At 37.5% G+C, this 15,767-nt stretch overlaps 2 protein-coding genes across 4 annotated transcripts in view; one reads left to right on the top strand and one right to left on the bottom strand.

Annotated features, from left to right (window-relative positions):
• The window catches only part of LOC107090674 (cytochrome b5-like), an 8,619-nt gene extending 5,205 nt beyond the window's left edge, over positions 1-3,414 (bottom strand). Inside the window, exons 1-2 of the mRNA XM_015384215.1 lie at positions 2,967-3,414; positions 1,371-1,499 (exon numbers count right to left, since the gene is read on the bottom strand). Coding sequence (XP_015239701.1) covers positions 1,371-1,499; positions 2,967-3,158 — 321 coding nt within the window. The 5' untranslated portion in view covers positions 3,159-3,414. The remainder of the gene's footprint in view (positions 1-1,370; positions 1,500-2,966) is intronic.
• A 1,079-nt stretch (positions 3,415-4,493) lies between these two features.
• Positions 4,494-15,767, top strand: part of dhx38 (DEAH-box helicase 38) — a 26,192-nt gene continuing 14,918 nt past the window's right edge. The window contains exons 1-20 of one of the 3 annotated variants that reach the window (XM_015384213.1): positions 4,494-4,561; positions 4,645-4,733; positions 5,797-6,128; positions 6,391-6,581; positions 7,955-8,116; positions 8,202-8,364; positions 8,608-8,726; positions 8,814-8,884; positions 8,981-9,136; positions 9,762-9,923; positions 10,116-10,223; positions 11,565-11,686; positions 11,771-11,908; positions 12,426-12,612; positions 13,454-13,639; positions 13,736-13,876; positions 14,160-14,270; positions 14,530-14,646; positions 14,723-14,830; positions 14,916-15,028. In XM_015384213.1, coding sequence (XP_015239699.1) covers positions 5,800-6,128; positions 6,391-6,581; positions 7,955-8,116; positions 8,202-8,364; positions 8,608-8,726; positions 8,814-8,884; positions 8,981-9,136; positions 9,762-9,923; positions 10,116-10,223; positions 11,565-11,686; positions 11,771-11,908; positions 12,426-12,612; positions 13,454-13,639; positions 13,736-13,876; positions 14,160-14,270; positions 14,530-14,646; positions 14,723-14,830; positions 14,916-15,028 — 2,684 coding nt within the window. In that variant the 5' untranslated portion in view covers positions 4,494-4,561; positions 4,645-4,733; positions 5,797-5,799. Of the gene's footprint in view, positions 4,734-5,796; positions 6,129-6,390; positions 6,582-7,954; positions 8,117-8,201; positions 8,365-8,607; positions 8,727-8,813; positions 8,885-8,980; positions 9,137-9,761; positions 9,924-10,115; positions 10,224-11,564; positions 11,687-11,770; positions 11,909-12,425; positions 12,613-13,453; positions 13,640-13,735; positions 13,877-14,159; positions 14,271-14,529; positions 14,647-14,722; positions 14,831-14,915; positions 15,029-15,767 lie in introns of all 3 variants that reach the window. The other 2 variants (XM_015384214.1, XM_015384212.1) reach the window with 2 other exon arrangements.

The following is a 15,767-nucleotide window of genomic DNA, read 5'->3' as shown; positions in this document are numbered from 1 at the left end:
CCCGGAACACCTCACCAGGGAGGCGTCCAGGAGGCATCCTAACCGGATGCCCGAGCCACCTCAACTGGCTCCTCTCGACGTGGAGGAGCAGCGGCTCTACTCCGAGTCCCTCCCGGATGACCGAGCTTCTCACCTTTCACAGAACTTTGATTTGATTAAAGTTATATTGTGGCGTTCACCTGTGCCCTTTAATTTTTTAACAGTGTACTATAAAGTACATAACTATGTTATTTATTATCATCTATGATCTGCAAGTCTCAAGCTTTATGTTTATGTTTCCATGGAAATTTCTATTTAAAATTACATAGGAGCAGGTTGTGTTTGTATGGATACAGACAGCTTTCTTCTATGGCAGCACGGAGCTGAAAAACTAGTGACTGTAGAGATCGCCATTACACTATAATGCAACTGCGGCAAGTTAGGCCTACATAAAATCTATAGCCTACACAGACTAAGGAAATATTCTTTATAAAATTATCAAGGATTGATGCAGAATGTCGGAAGAACTAATAATTCTTCTGGGCTACAGAGGGGTCGGGAGGTTGTACGTCTGAGAGACAGAGAAGGAAGAGAATGCAGCAGGACGAGGCTAGCCTCTAGAGGCTAACTGCTGGAGATGAAAGGAGAATAGGGTAGGATCTGTGAAGCCTGCAGGACAGACAGAGCAGGGTCGAGGAGGAGGAGAATAGGCGATAGCTGGTCGGTATCTGTTCTGGAGGTAGGAAGAAGAAACAGTCCTTCTAGGGCAAAACAAAAAAGCAACGTATAAACCCCTTAAGAGCATTCCAGGTTTTATCCTCTCTACATTATTATCTCTAGCTTCCACTTTCATTAAAGTGGCTTCACTAAAACAGTGGTCAAATCATGATACTTTCTTACGCCTGATTTTTAAACTTAATAATACAATGTCAATGTACATGAGAAAACAGTATTGAAGTATTTAGGGATTTGATGCAGTGATCAACAGATACTAATTTTGGTGATGGGTAATTAGTGATAGACTCAAACAATCCTGGTAGTGGCATCACTAATATAAACAAGCCTCCTCATCACTTGACAAGATTAGTGATGCTGAAGTTGCAAAAGCCATTTTAAACCATGACAGCTGGAGGGGCAAGAGCAGTGCTAACTGTTTCTAATGGCATTCACCTGATTGTGATTTAATACCAGTTTTATTCCACAAATAGTGTAACAACACTTTGTTGATGGCTCCTTATTTTGAATCATCGGCAAACTTTGATCAGTTCAAATCTACAATAACCACAAACATATGAATTGGGTCGTCATAGATTAAATGTAGTTGTATTATTATTATTATTATTTTTTTTAAATCAAAGTTAGATTAGTAAATATATCGAGTGTCTTCTTACCATGTGAAGCTCTCCAATATAGTATTGCTCAAGCATCTCCCTGGCATCTGTGGAATGACCTACATCTTCAAAGCTCTCTGTGGCATCTGCTCCTGCCTGCTCCAGCAAAACCTCCTCGCCTCCTGGATGCTGATTGAAAAACATACAAAAAAATAAAATAAAACAGAACCAAGCGAGAGATGTGTCACATATGCTTCATATAGGACTCCATGAAGCGATGGGAAAAATGTGTTTCTATGCAAAACCGAGCACAAAAGGTAAGGGCAGATTATAAATTTGTAGTAACAATGCTTGTTTGCAAATACGCATAAACCATTAGAAAGCCTTTCTATTTCCCATTAAATTGTAGCACATTTATTTAAAAAAAATGCAGCTGAGTATATGAGTTGTGTTAATGAAAAACGTAATCCTTTCTGTCAATGCCACAAAGATCTTTTGGATGTATTTTTAAAAACAAATACATACCTGGTCAAACACAAAACTCAATTACTAAAGTTTTTTTTTTATTATTGAATCTTAAGTAACACTGACATTACTTTGTAAAAATGTGATGCACTTAAAGAAGGGGACTGAGGGCCCTGAGAACCAGGATAGAGGACCACTGGTTGTGAAGGTAAGTTCAGAGACCAGCTCTGCTAAAACTCCACCTTAAAGTAAAACAACCTGTAAGAGCACTGTTGGTTAAAAAGCCACAGCAACTAAAAAATAAACTTTATGTATAAGATTACAAATCCTAAGTGATTAAACTTAAAACATTTTGGGTAAACAAGTTTTGAATTCAATTCAATTCAGTTTATTTCTATAGTGCCAATTCACAACACATGTCATCTCAAGGTACTTTACAGTTCACCAGATCATACAGTCAAATTAAATCAAAGTTTTCTATCTAAGGAAAACCAGTTGATTGCATTGAATCATTGACTCGAATGCAATCCCTCACACTAAGCATGCTTGTAGTGACAGTGGAGAGGAAAAACTCCCTTTTAACAGGAAGAAACCTTCAGCAGAACCAGGCTCAGTGAGACCGGCCATCTGCTGAGGCCGACTGGAGTTCAAGGAGACAGAAGCAGAGATACAAAAAGCAGCTGTAAAAGGCGGCCCCGTCCAGGAAACACACAGCCAGGCAGAAGTTTTGAAGGAGAAACTCAAAATATAGGAATGTATGGCTTCTAAATCCTTAATAACACACTATCAGACCTTTTTAATACTTTAACAAATCAGCTTATTTTCTACAGGAGCCATTAAATGTTAGGGGCAGTTTTCTGTGACCAGGGTAGATGAACATTTAGCCATGTTGCTGTGTCTTTCAAACTAGTGGTGAAAATCTACAAATACTCGTTAGTTTTACCTCCATAGAATGATGTAAGGCATGGACAAAACATGTATTGTAATTTGCATTATATATGTAAAGAGTCTGAAAGGCTAACGAACTTTAAACATCTATACAAACTGTTTGGAGTTCCAGGAAGTAGTATTACACAACAGCATGACCCTTCATGCAATATGATACAAAAACAAAAAGTTTTAAAGAAACGTAAACGCCAAATAAAGGCTACATATAAAGGCTAAGTTTATAAAAAAAATAATGCTTCTTACCTCCTCTAGAAAACTTGTGATGTCGTATATCTTGTTATGGATGATTAGCCAAGAATCGTTGCTCATATTATGGAGTCGGATGTCCTCTAACGTATAATACTTCACCCCCCCATCAGCAGCTTCTCCGTTTGTCTCGTTACTGTTGGTGTTTGTAGATCCGGTGCCTGTATTGTCGTTTATTTCCTCTCCCATTATAACGTTTGAGTAGAGTAAAAGCTAAGAGTTAGCCCTTGTTAGCTTCTGTTTGCACGTAAATAGGCTAGTCAACTAGATGAGCCTTTCTTCCTTTGCAGTAGAGTTCTAAAAAGAGCCCTGGCTGATGGACGGAAGAGAAAGAACCCTCAAAAATATAAAATAAGATGCGAGTCTGGAAATCGGAACGAGTACGTGGTCTTTTAGTCAGGAGATTATCAAACAACTTCACCTTAGTAGATCAGCAGACATGTGAAATGGACCAATGACGTTCCTGCTATTTCAGCGTAGAGGCTGAGACATCACCACTGGCCAATAGCAAACTAACTTCCTGTGTCGTAGCCAATCGGATTCGGCCCTCTCAGATCACGACGTCTGATCTTTTTTTATGAGTTCGCCTCATTTGTCACCCGGCCAGGTAATTGGTCCGCCGGCGTTTATGTGTTTTAAACGGGCATCAGACTTTACACAAAATATTTTCTAGATGTTTTGGGGCAAAATGGAGGAGGGCTGTATGAAAAAAAGTATCAAAAGCATTAACCTAGTACATTAACAACGAGACAATATGCGGGAAATTTTATGGAACCGGGAAAAACGCTGCGTTATCTAATCGAAAAAAAAAAACACCGTCAATTTCATCAGCGCCTGATCTACCACCGGCTGACTGATGAGGAGTGTATCCACTGAGACGTCTCTTTTCTTTACATTGGAATGACGCAAATGTGCAAAACTGCTTCTGAATTTCACTTATGCAACATTACATTATGGGACCAAATTACTATTTTGATTATTACTAGAAGGTAAAGATAGAGGCAAATAGGTTCTGGTGTTTTAGGCCAGATAAGCAACCACAATATAAAAATGTTAATCTCCCTTTTTGTCTTTCAATGCATTTAAATGCAGTTCAGGGGAAGGGGGGAAGAATGTTTTATTGAGTATTATTGTTGATGAAAAGCTGTTTAAGATTAGGGTTGAAGGGGGTGTTAAACAAATAAAATGGTTTCCTAAGTAATATAAGTCAAGTGCAAATCCTCAAACAGAGAGAGAGAGAGAGAGAAAAAAAAATCTAGACTGACTGTAATCTAGCCTGGACAAAGTCGAGGGATACACAGTTACAGTTCTCCATTTCACCAAGGATGTGGCATATACATCAACTAACTAATTAATGTTCATTAGAAATGCCAGACACATCCGCCCTAAGAGAGTTTCAGCACTTAAATTCATTTGAAATATGATTTTTTTTTTTTTAAATATATTTTTCAGTAATTCTTCTTTTGTCCTCTGGGGGGAGGTAGCGCATATTTTGTGCATCCTGCAGAGGCAGAAGAAAAGCGAAAATATGGCTGCTTCCCTGTCTGTAAACATACGCGTTTGATTTACGAAAGCTGTTTAGTATTTTCCAGGTCTAAATCGGTTCTATATTTTTACATTCAGCTCTGTTTGTCAAAGTAATATGAAACAATGACCTTTGTGTAAATGTTTTTAGGTTTTTTCTCTCTCAAGGAAAAACACGACGCGATTTTAGCGTTTTGCCGCTTTTAGTGCGACAAGCTAACGTTAGCTGCTTTGACTGAGGTAAGTTCAATCTAATCGGTTATTTAACTCAGTTTATTGATAATATTTCGATTTGATTACAATTTTTTGGTCTGCATTTACATGTTTGATATGACACCGAGAATTTCCATCACAAATTTTACATTTTTATTCGTTGTTATACCCAAACAATTAATCTAAACTGTGAATTAGGCAATTGTCAAAAGTCACCTAATATGCAGCAGGAAAAGAGATATTATAGTAAGATGGCCAATTAAGCTTAATTAAATGTGTGATTTAGGAAGAAAATGAATTTCAATGATTAGAAATCAATTAATTTACAGGAGTTATTATTCAGTTAACAATTGAAAACCAGATAACCTCTTAAATCTCATGCATTGGAAAAGTTTGACAGGTTAACGGTGATGATAAAGTTTAAATAAATAAAAAATAGAATTTGACAGACCTGATTTCAAAGGCTGATATATTTTATATTAATGGCGCTGCCAAAAGATTACCACAGTTGTAGAAAACTACTTCAGTCCACCCCAACACAGGCTGGATATTGCTGAAATAAACTGATTAAGCCTCTCTCTTTTTTTCTTCTTCTTTTTTTTCCTGATCCATTAAAACACTAATCATGTAAACAACACATGTGAATAGTTATGCATGTCGTTGGGCTTTTGTATTTTTGTGTGTGTTTGTGCATTTCTTAGTATCTTTATTTCAGTTTTTTAGTTTCAGGTGTCAATTTCAAAGTGTAGGTGTGACCTTTAAACTTCTTACAGAAGCACAGCCATCACTGCCAGCTCCCTTTCTGTGAAAATAATAAGAACCATAATTTGAAATGTCTGTCTGTCAGTAAGATCATGTTATATCTATTTTGTTTTTACATGTGACTTCATAAAAATAATTCTATCATTACTTGAGTTCAGTGTAACAAGAAATTTTCATCTGGATGGATGCCAGATATCGATGTATTACCAACATATTTTACAAGATACATTTGAGGCAATTAACTATGTGTTCTTTTGTTTTTATGAGTAGAATTTCGATAGAGATCCAGATTTTTACCTGATCTGTCTTTTAATGTTTTCTTCCATAGATCATGGATGACGATGACGTATCCATGCATAGGCTTGAAGGGACAGAACCTCAGGCTCAAGTTGGAGGTCTGATAGTAAAGAAAAAGAGTGCTGCTTCAGAGCCTCATGTTTTCCGGGCACCTACACCACGCACCTCTCTGCTGGGCTTGGACCTGCTGGCTGCTCAGAAAAGAAAGGAGCGTGAGATTAGAGAACAAGAAGAGTCTAATGGGGATGAAAAAAATAGAAAGAGGTCAAAAGTTTCCTCCTACAAAGACTGGGAAGAAAATAAAAGTGACTCTGGATCTGATGAGGAGGACGATGATACAAGTACAGCCACTAAAAAGGAGAGGTAGGTCATAGCAGAATATATTTGAGTTAAATTTTTTAAACTTGCAAATATGCAGTATCACTGAACCTGCATGCAACTAAGAATAAAATGGCCTTTTTTGAGAATTTACTAGTTCTATTTTAGCAAAAAGCTGCTAGTGGAAACATATATATAGATATATATATATATATATATATATATATATATATATATAAATATAATAGACACACATACAACCAAAATCATCCAAATAAACCTTTCACGATTGTTTGTTTCTTGCCAGTAGGAAGTACCGCGTCACAGGCTCTGAGACTCCCTCCAACCCAGGAGGTGTCAGCGAAGAGTTCAAACGCCGACATGAGCAGCGAGAGAAAGACCGGCGTGAACATGGAGTTTACGCCTCCTCTAAGGAGGACAAGAACAAAGAGAGAGAAAGGAGCAGAGATAAAGGAAGGGAGCAACGGAGTGAGAGAGGTGATTCTAATGATCCCCTTGAAGGCTACAGCCATTTCATTATAGTCCAGTTTGGAACATCAGTAAACAATTCAAACATTTTTTGGTAAAAACCTGATAAATTTTTCCTATTTGGTTTTATTATATGCTTATAAAAATCATATCCATTATGTGGATGTCCAAAAAAAACATTTTTGTGGTTGTTGCAAGAAATTACATTCGTTAAATTCTTTATAGCCTTTGTTAATACTTTCCTGATCAATCTTTGGTAGCGATTACAGCCTAAAGTCCTTTTGAATATGATACTACAAGATAAAAACACTTATCTTATAATAATTTTTATTTTAAAGGGATGCGGTTGTACCAAGTTATGTTGTTAATGTGGTTTTAAAATATAGACGGGCATCAAAGATGACACTCAGATTCTTAACCTGAGGGTAAGCAGGAAGATATCACTGTCAAAAGGGCAATTGAGGGGTGAGAAAGAGGTGGGTTGGGGTTAAGTAGAACTTGGTATTGTGAGCATGTAGTGGAAATTAATGCCAAATTTATGAACCAAATGACCTAGAGGAAAAAAATCATTGCAAGGACAAAAGTTCACGGGAATACCAGAGAAACATGGAGATATCTGGAATCTAGAACTTTTTAACTGTTTAGGCCATTGGTCTTCGCAATACATCTCAGTAATACAAATCAGTCTATCCATAGATTTTTAATTAAATTAAAGTGTGGAGTCTGGCTTGGCTAGGGGGGGGGGAAGCACGTGCAGAACCCTGTACCAGATAGGGAATGCCTATTAAACGCATGCAAGAGCTTGCACGACACCATTTCACCTGGTGCACTCTCTGTTTTAAAGAAAATGCCACAATGCTTACAATTTAAATTCAGAGCTCTCCACAAAAAGCATTCTGGGATATATCTGTCTCTTCTGAGGCCTTTCTTTTCTTATCATACATTCGTAGAGACTTTTTCTTTTATGAAACTCGGCCATTTTCAACAAACCCGGGTGAGAAAGATGAGCTTCAATGACTGAAGCTCACCAGAGATAAATGTGTGATAAAGTGCGCATGCTTAGAAAAAGATATCTAACGAGGCGAGCACATAGGACAGCCTTACGTGAACGTATCACCAGAATGATTGACAATTAGGAGGACCACTTATTTAGATCACCTGGAAATTAAAGACTGTCCTCTATACATTTAATTGTGTGATTTATTTAAGATAACCACTAAAACAAATGTACACAGTTATTTTCTTTTATTATAATGACCAGGTAAGTCTCAGATATTTATAGCACAGATACAAAACATTTGTGTACTGTTGACTTGTTGGTTGTATATTTGGATCAACTTATCCCAAAAGTTTAATTTATTTGGATGATTTTTCTTTGTCAGATGATCGAGACAGCAGACACAGTCGGGGCAACAGCAGCAGCCGGTCGGAGCGCGGGGAACGCAGTGAGAGGAGCGAGCGCTCCCAGCGAGATGGCTGGTCTGAACGCATCAGCAGAGGGACTAAGAGAGATGAACCTGCAACACCCCAGCAACGTCCCCGAGGTTGGTTGGTTCTCCTTTTTCCTTTCCATGTCGAAGTGTCATTGTAGATGTCCCTGTTCACATGTTTTACTCTGTCTTTTAATAGACGCCTTTACACCTTCCCGATCAAACTGGGATGAAGACGACAGCGGCTATGGGAGTTCAAGGCACTCCCAGTGGGAGTCTCCATCCCCTGCCCCGTCTCAAAGAGATTCAGATCGGTCTGAAAGAAGCTATCGGACAGGGAGAGAGAGTGAGAGGAGGGATAGGTAACTGGCAATCATTTAATTGGGCATTTCTAACCACCCAACTCTAAGCATTTACTATTTTTCTACTCCTATTTCCATGGCTGTCATTTGAGTTTCTATAGATTATGACTCTAAGGTTCTGCTGTTATTTTACCTCATTTTTAATCTTCTCTTAATTTACTAGTAGTTCTAGATTGAACATTTTCTGCCCGTTAATATAGAATTGATGTGTGGGGATATGATGTTATGTGTCTTCACTTTTAGATCTGTCAGAGGGCGTTACACTGACAACACACCCCTGCCCACCCCCTCCTACAAATACAATGAGTGGGCCAATGATAGAAAGCATTTAGGCTCCACTCCACGTTTGTCACAAGGAAAAGGTATCATTCAAAAAATTCAAAATGTTTTGTATTTTCACTTTTAAATACAGTTTGTTAAAAAATGTTTGCTTTTTTTGTTTCTCTCAGGCAAAAAAGAAGAGGGAGGAATGATGTTTGATGATCAAGAAGAGAAAGAACAGTGGGAGGAGGACCAAAAGGTGAGAGTAATAAAGTTAACTCCATTCTATGTCACACAACATGTTCATGTTTGTTAATGTTGGAGTTGAATCCCTCACTGTGTCTTCAAATTAAAGCAAGCCGACAGAGACTGGTACATGATGGACGAAGGCTACGATGAGTTCCACAACCCTTTCACCTCGACCTCTGACGAATATGTGAAGAAGAGAGAGCAGATCCTTCAGAAGCAGACTCAGAAAAGAATATCTGCACAGAAGCGGCAAATCAACGAGGTACAACCATGTTTTTTACAGGAACTTTGCCAACGTTTAATGTCTTGGTGTAATTAACAGGGCTCCGATGTGGAGAACAGTACAGTAGAGAAATGAATATGACCGTTTTCTAAGTACAAAGAAAAAAAATAACTTACAAAGATTGCTTTCCCAGACATTTGAGTCTATTTCTGTTGAATTTTAGGAAAGTCCTTGTTTACTTGGTCTTTTTAAGACAAGCAAAATTTAGATTTTCCATAATCAGATTAAAAGAATAAATGAACACAAGCTTTGAGTTAAGGAATCGTTGCAAAAAAGAAACCCAGAACAGATTTAGCATCTAATAACAGACTACATCTGTACTGTTTCAAATCACAGCCAATATATTGGTGTCTTGCCTTATATGAAACCAGCCGAAGTTTTAATTTTTTTAATGAGTGTTAGAGATATTAAACATCAACAAAGATTTTTGCTTTTGCTAATTTGTTCAGAATGTTTTAAAAACATCTTGAATAATCCTAAAAAATGCGAGTCCATGAAAGGGATTGTGTTTTGCCATGGACAATTTGCAGGGTTTGATTTGTGTATTTGTCTAATTTGTGTCGAGTTATTTTATTAAATTGCGTTTCCTTGCATTCCTCTTTAGGATAATGAGCGTTGGGAGACCAACCGTATGTTGACCAGTGGTGTGGTGCAAAGGCTTGAGGTGGATGAAGACTTTGAGGAAGACAATGCAGCTAAAGTCCATCTGCTGGTTCACAATCTGGTTCCTCCTTTCCTGGATGGAAGGATCGTCTTCACTAAGCAGGTAGCGAATGCCTCAGTTAATTTCTTAGGATTTTCTGTTTCCCTGTTATTTTTTATTTTTTTATATCTTTCTCATGCTTGTTTTTTTATTTTTTATTTTTTTTAGAAAAACTGCATTTGTGGACCAGTTTAAAACAGTTTTTCACATTTACAGTGCAGTAATGCTTATCACTTTATGTAACTATGTTTGCAGCCAGAACCCATTGTTCCTGTGAAGGACCCCACCTCTGACATGGCCATTATCTCTCGAAAGGGAAGCCAACTTGTTCGCAAACATCGTGAGCAAAAGGAACGCAAGAAGGTAATCTGGGTCTACTGGTAGGATAAGACTCTAGAGGTGTGATACTCTGCTTCTCTTAAAGGTTTCTGTAAGGCATTGTTTAGTTTTACATAGTCCATTATTTTCATACATTTTGTTGCTGACTTTTTGTTCCCTATTTTAGTTATATTGCATGAGCAAAGTTTTTTAATATTCTACAGTATAGAATAAGTAATAGAGGCTGGTATAATCCATACTAATACAGATAATAGATTGATATCAGTGAAAAAAAATAAAAAAGTTGATCAGGACAGCCCTAATGAACTGGACTTTCATACATTCACCATATAAAAAAACAAATGTGATAAAAGATTTTGATCTCCTCCATGGTCCTCTCTGCCGCTGTGCTGTTGTGTTGTTTCTTGCTGTTCTGCTGATAGCTAGAGTGTGTTGGACTTTGTATAAGTTCAGCAGGTCAGTTTCTCATGAAGTATGAAGAAGAGAGCAGAGGGGGGAAACATTTTTTTTTTTTTATTAGATATGTCAAGAGAAAACATTTGGCTTCTTCTGGATTATGTAAAAATCTTAATATTAGATAACTTCACTGTTCACATGCACCATGAAAATTCTGTAGAAATGTAATATTTTTCTTTCTCTCCGTTTTGAAGTATGCAGTTAGTAGTGCTATTTTCAGGGAAACAGAAAATAAATCGTTCTATTTATCTTGGTACATAAACAGGTTTTATTTCATCACTAGAACTCTGTCTGGATCTTTATTTTTTAACAAAGAAAGTTTTTTTTATTATGTTGATAAATTGGGTCATTCTTGCAAAGTGAATTTCAAGCTTAAAAGACGCAACAGCAAGAAGTTTATCTTTGTCCCTTAATTGATTTCTTTATTTACCTGTTAATATTTAGCCCTAATACGGGATAATATTTGCAGAGGCCCTTCGCTTGTTAGTTTATCGTTTTTACTTAACATTTTTTGCTCCGTGTTCTGCGTACCATCACAATTTTTGTGAAAATGAAAGCCTTTTTTCTATGGCTGAATACTACATTAATGTTATTAAATAATCAATATTGCTCTTTATTTAGATTTACTCTCTGGAAAATTTTAACTGTGAATTTATACTAATTTGTGAATAAATTCCAAAATGTATCCTATTTTTTGAAAAAACAAACAAAAACATGGTAATTTTTTATTTTTATTTTTTATTAATTTGGATTTATAACTAAATTGAAACTTTGATTGAGCTGCAATTTGAATTTAGGTCAACTCCCATCAGGGATTATTCAGACATAAGTAAGTAGTCAGGAAAAATAGATAATTTGTTTCATTGTATTTAATATAAAATAAATAAAATTTTTATATTTTTTTTGTAGGCACAGCACAAACACTGGGAATTGGCAGGCACCAAGTTAGGTGACATAATGGGCATCAAGAAGAAAGAGGAGGAAGAACCTGGCGGCAAAGTGGTGGGAGAAGATGGCAAAGTGGACTACAGGTTAACACTCTAGGAAATACACAATTTTAAAATTGTGTGAATTTGTTTACATTTTTTCTCAAACTGTATTTGCACGTCATGTAGGGCTGATCAGAAATTTGCTGAGCACATGAAGGAGAAGAGTGAAGCCAGCAGTGACTTTGCTAAGAAGAAGAGTATCCTGGAGCAGAGACAGTACTTGCCCATCTTTGCTGTTAGGCAGCAACTTCTAAACATCATAAGGTATTGATGCAGAGATATTCATCTCCCTCCTTGAACCATGTTAAATCTTAAAGGTATAGTGGAGGATTTTTGCAAATTTTTGAAAAGACCCGCCCTCTCCACTTAAAATAAAAAATGCATATGCACAACCCTGTACCGCTCCCGATAGGGAACGCCTATTAAACGTGTGTGAGTTATATACAAGCCCATTTCTCCTCGTACACGCTCTGTTTAAATTTGCTGTTTGCATCGTTCATACATTACTTTCCAAAAGAAGATTTGCATTTTTCCACTTTGTCAGACTCACCATTGTAAAGTGAAAATGGGGATGAGCATGTAGGACGGCCTTACGTAAACATATCACCAGAATGATTGACAATTAGGCGGACCACTTATTTAGATGATCCAATCGGAAAAAGACCATCCTCCACTACACCTTTAATTATTTCAAAAACTTGATTTAAAATTAATTCAGAGCCGTACTCTTACTATTTGATCATGATGTCCCCGTTTTCATTATGTGAATTACAACCTACAGGGACAACAGCATAGTCATTGTTGTAGGAGAAACCGGGAGCGGTAAGACCACCCAGCTGACCCAGTACCTCCATGAGGATGGTTACACTCGCTACGGGATGGTGGGTTGTACTCAGCCCCGAAGAGTGGCAGCCATGAGTGTGGCCAAAAGAGTCAGCGAGGAGATTGGCACCAACCTCGGAGAGGAGGTGAGACAAACTGGGACTATATTATCACCCTGATCTTTCTCTCACGCTGCTTTCTCACAGGATGCACAGTGGGTTTGGTTTGTAGTGGGAACAGGAGGCTGGCTTCTGGGAAACTAAAAACACATCCAGGAACCAATTTTTACATCGACAGACTTGAATGTAGGACGTCTATCAGGCTGTCAGATAAAGTTCTTGTAATTCTTTTACTGACAAAGAAGAAAAAAGAGGAGCTAAGGGGTTCTGGATATCAAAGTTTTCAGCGTTTATAATTATTGAGGAGCTGCAATAAAAATAACTTGTTCCATATCTTCTTTAGATGGTTGCTAAAAAATCTTAAGTTAACAATTTCTTAATAGCTTGAATCATTTATGTAAATGGTATTTTGCCATTCTCTATGGATGCACGGTTTTATGGGCATGTTACTGATATCAGCCGATATAGCTTTAAAGCTAAATATTGGACGAATTTCCAGTATCGTACCTCCCTACTTTTCACAGTTTGTCAGTAAATCCAAAAGCCATTGTGGGGTGCCCGGGCAGTAATGGGGTTAAGGTTCTTTGCCCAAGGACCCAGAGTGGCGAGTGGCAGTCTGTGGCAGTGGGGCTCGAATTAAGAACCTTTGGATTCCAAGCATAATGCCCTAACCTCTAGGCCGCCACTGCCCCATTATTATATAATTATAAAGAAATATAATAGGATTATATGGAAATGTCATTATTTTCATTTTATTTTTAATAAGGTGAAAATAGGATGTTTTTTTTTTTTTTTTTTATAATTGTGCTGCCATCTTGTGTAATTGTCATTCGTTGTTTAATTTTTATTGAATATTCTTTCCTTATAGGTCGGATACGCAATCCGTTTTGAGGACTGCACTTCAGAGAAAACCATGATAAAGTACATGACTGATGGTATTCTGCTCAGGGAGTCTCTGAGGGAGTCAGACCTGGACCACTACAGTGCTGTTATCATGGACGAAGCTCATGAGCGTTCCCTCAATACAGATGTTCTGTTCGGGCTGCTACGGGAGGTCAGTACCGCTACTCTTACTTACTGAAAACAATTTAAGGTCCAACTTTTGAAATGTTCAGCTCTAACTGCAGTCATGTTTACTCTTTTATATCAGGTTGTAGCTCGACGGACTGACCTAAAGCTCATTGTGACCTCTGCCACTATGGACTCGGACAAATTTGCAGCCTTTTTTGGCAATGTGCCTATTTTCCACATTCCAGGAAGGACATTTCCAGTAGACATATTGTTCAGCAAGGTCTGTTAAAATCCTACGCTTTCACACTGTTCTGTAATAAGGTCAGGAGCAAATGTTACTGCTCATTAGTACTTCTCTTTAGAAAAAGAGTTGAAACTACTTGTACTGCAATTAGTTTTGGTCTGCATGCCTCAACTTCATTTTAACTCTTAAAAAGGGAAAAAACAAAAAACAAACATCTGTTCATTCTAGCGTATGATCTAGAAGTTTAAATGTTTGAGTTTTTTTTTTATACATTTTTGATGTTTTATTTACTTGTTTTGACTGATGCGTTGCTATGTAGACCCCACAGGAGGATTACGTGGAGGCAGCAGTGAAGCAGGCACTCCAGATCCACCTCAGTGGGATGGTGGGAGACATTTTGATCTTTATGCCTGGACAGGAAGATATTGAGGTAAATTACATGGCAGTTATACATCAGATACATTTTATTTTTATTTGTAAGCCCTACATTATCAAAAGAGTGGTTTTTTCAAGTGGAAAATTTTAACTAAATAGCAGTTTTGAGGGAAAATAACTCTACTTCTTCAAAGCCCTTTTTTTATATGATCTTATCCCTAAAAGAGCCAGAATTTAAGATGAAATAACTGGCATACATTTGTTTGTAGTCATATTCACACTGCCTTGATTGATTGATTAATTTTTTTCTGCAGGTAACATCAGATCAGATTGTAGAGCGTTTGGAAGACTTGGAGAACGCTCCTCCTCTGGCTGTGCTGCCCATTTACTCACAACTTCCATCTGATCTCCAAGCTAAGATCTTCCAGAAGGTTTGTCAGACTAAACAGATGATTTATATTTCTTGCTCCTCTCCCCTTGTCTTAACCTTGTTTGTTCTTTGATAAGGCTCCAGATGGTGTTAGAAAATGTATTGTTGCCACAAACATCGCAGAGACATCCCTCACCGTGGATGGGATCATGTTTGTTGTGGATTCAGGGTATTGTAAACTTAAGGTAATGTCAGCCTGAATAGGATTTTGCTTATGTTTGCAATGATTCAGCATGAGTTACTCCCTTGTATCCTTTTTTAATTTGACAGGTTTTCAATCCTCGCATTGGTATGGATGCTCTCCAGGTTTATCCCATCAGTCAGGCAAATGCCAACCAGCGATCTGGCAGAGCAGGACGTACAGGACCAGGCCAGTGTTACAGGTTAGTGTTAACTTGCATGTAGCTTATGTTGGCGATAGTTCAGGTTAGGTTTTAACAGTTTCTATACGGAACCTTATACATTTTTAATGGTGAAAGAATTGGGTCACACCACCACATCCATCAATGCAGATTTTCCTTTATATTAAGTTTGGTGTGGAGAAACTTAGTCCTGGCCTGAACGTTTATGAACAATTGTGGGATGAATTACAGTAGAGGCTGCAATTCTGGTTATTTATCTAAGTGTTAAAAAAAAACAAAAAAAAAACAATCGCTGTGGAAGATGCTGCTATTGAAAGATTTAAGGGTCGATCAACAAATTGCACCCTATAGACAAGTTTCACTTGTATTTCCGGTTTACTTCCTCCACCAACCGTATTCCGCTACTAATTTCCGGTTCAGTAAAATCTATCAATTATATGCTTTGGATAATGATGGCTCCAAAATAGGTATATATTTGTTTACCTCTCATAAAAGGTGGTTTACCAATTCTTCACCTTGGTACAGTATTAAACTAGGAAATAGTTTAAAATAGTGTCCCAAATGTTACAGCTAGCGAAATCATTTTGTGTTTTATTGAGTCCATGGTGGTAGACAGGAACATCTTGAAAGACTTGAAAAGCTCATAAATGCTTGCATTACATGCCAGAGGTGCCCAGATCCACTCACAGGGTTCCCGCGGGTCCTTAAAAAGTCTTAAAAGGCATTGAATTCTTCAAAATAAAACTAAGGCCTTAATTGG

This window comes from Cyprinodon variegatus, unplaced genomic scaffold (genome assembly GCF_000732505.1).
Source record: "Cyprinodon variegatus isolate N-32 unplaced genomic scaffold, C_variegatus-1.0 Scaffold307, whole genome shotgun sequence".
In the NCBI taxonomy this organism is placed as follows: domain Eukaryota; kingdom Metazoa; phylum Chordata; class Actinopteri; order Cyprinodontiformes; family Cyprinodontidae; genus Cyprinodon; species Cyprinodon variegatus.
This window is presented reverse-complemented; position numbering and strand designations above follow the sequence as displayed.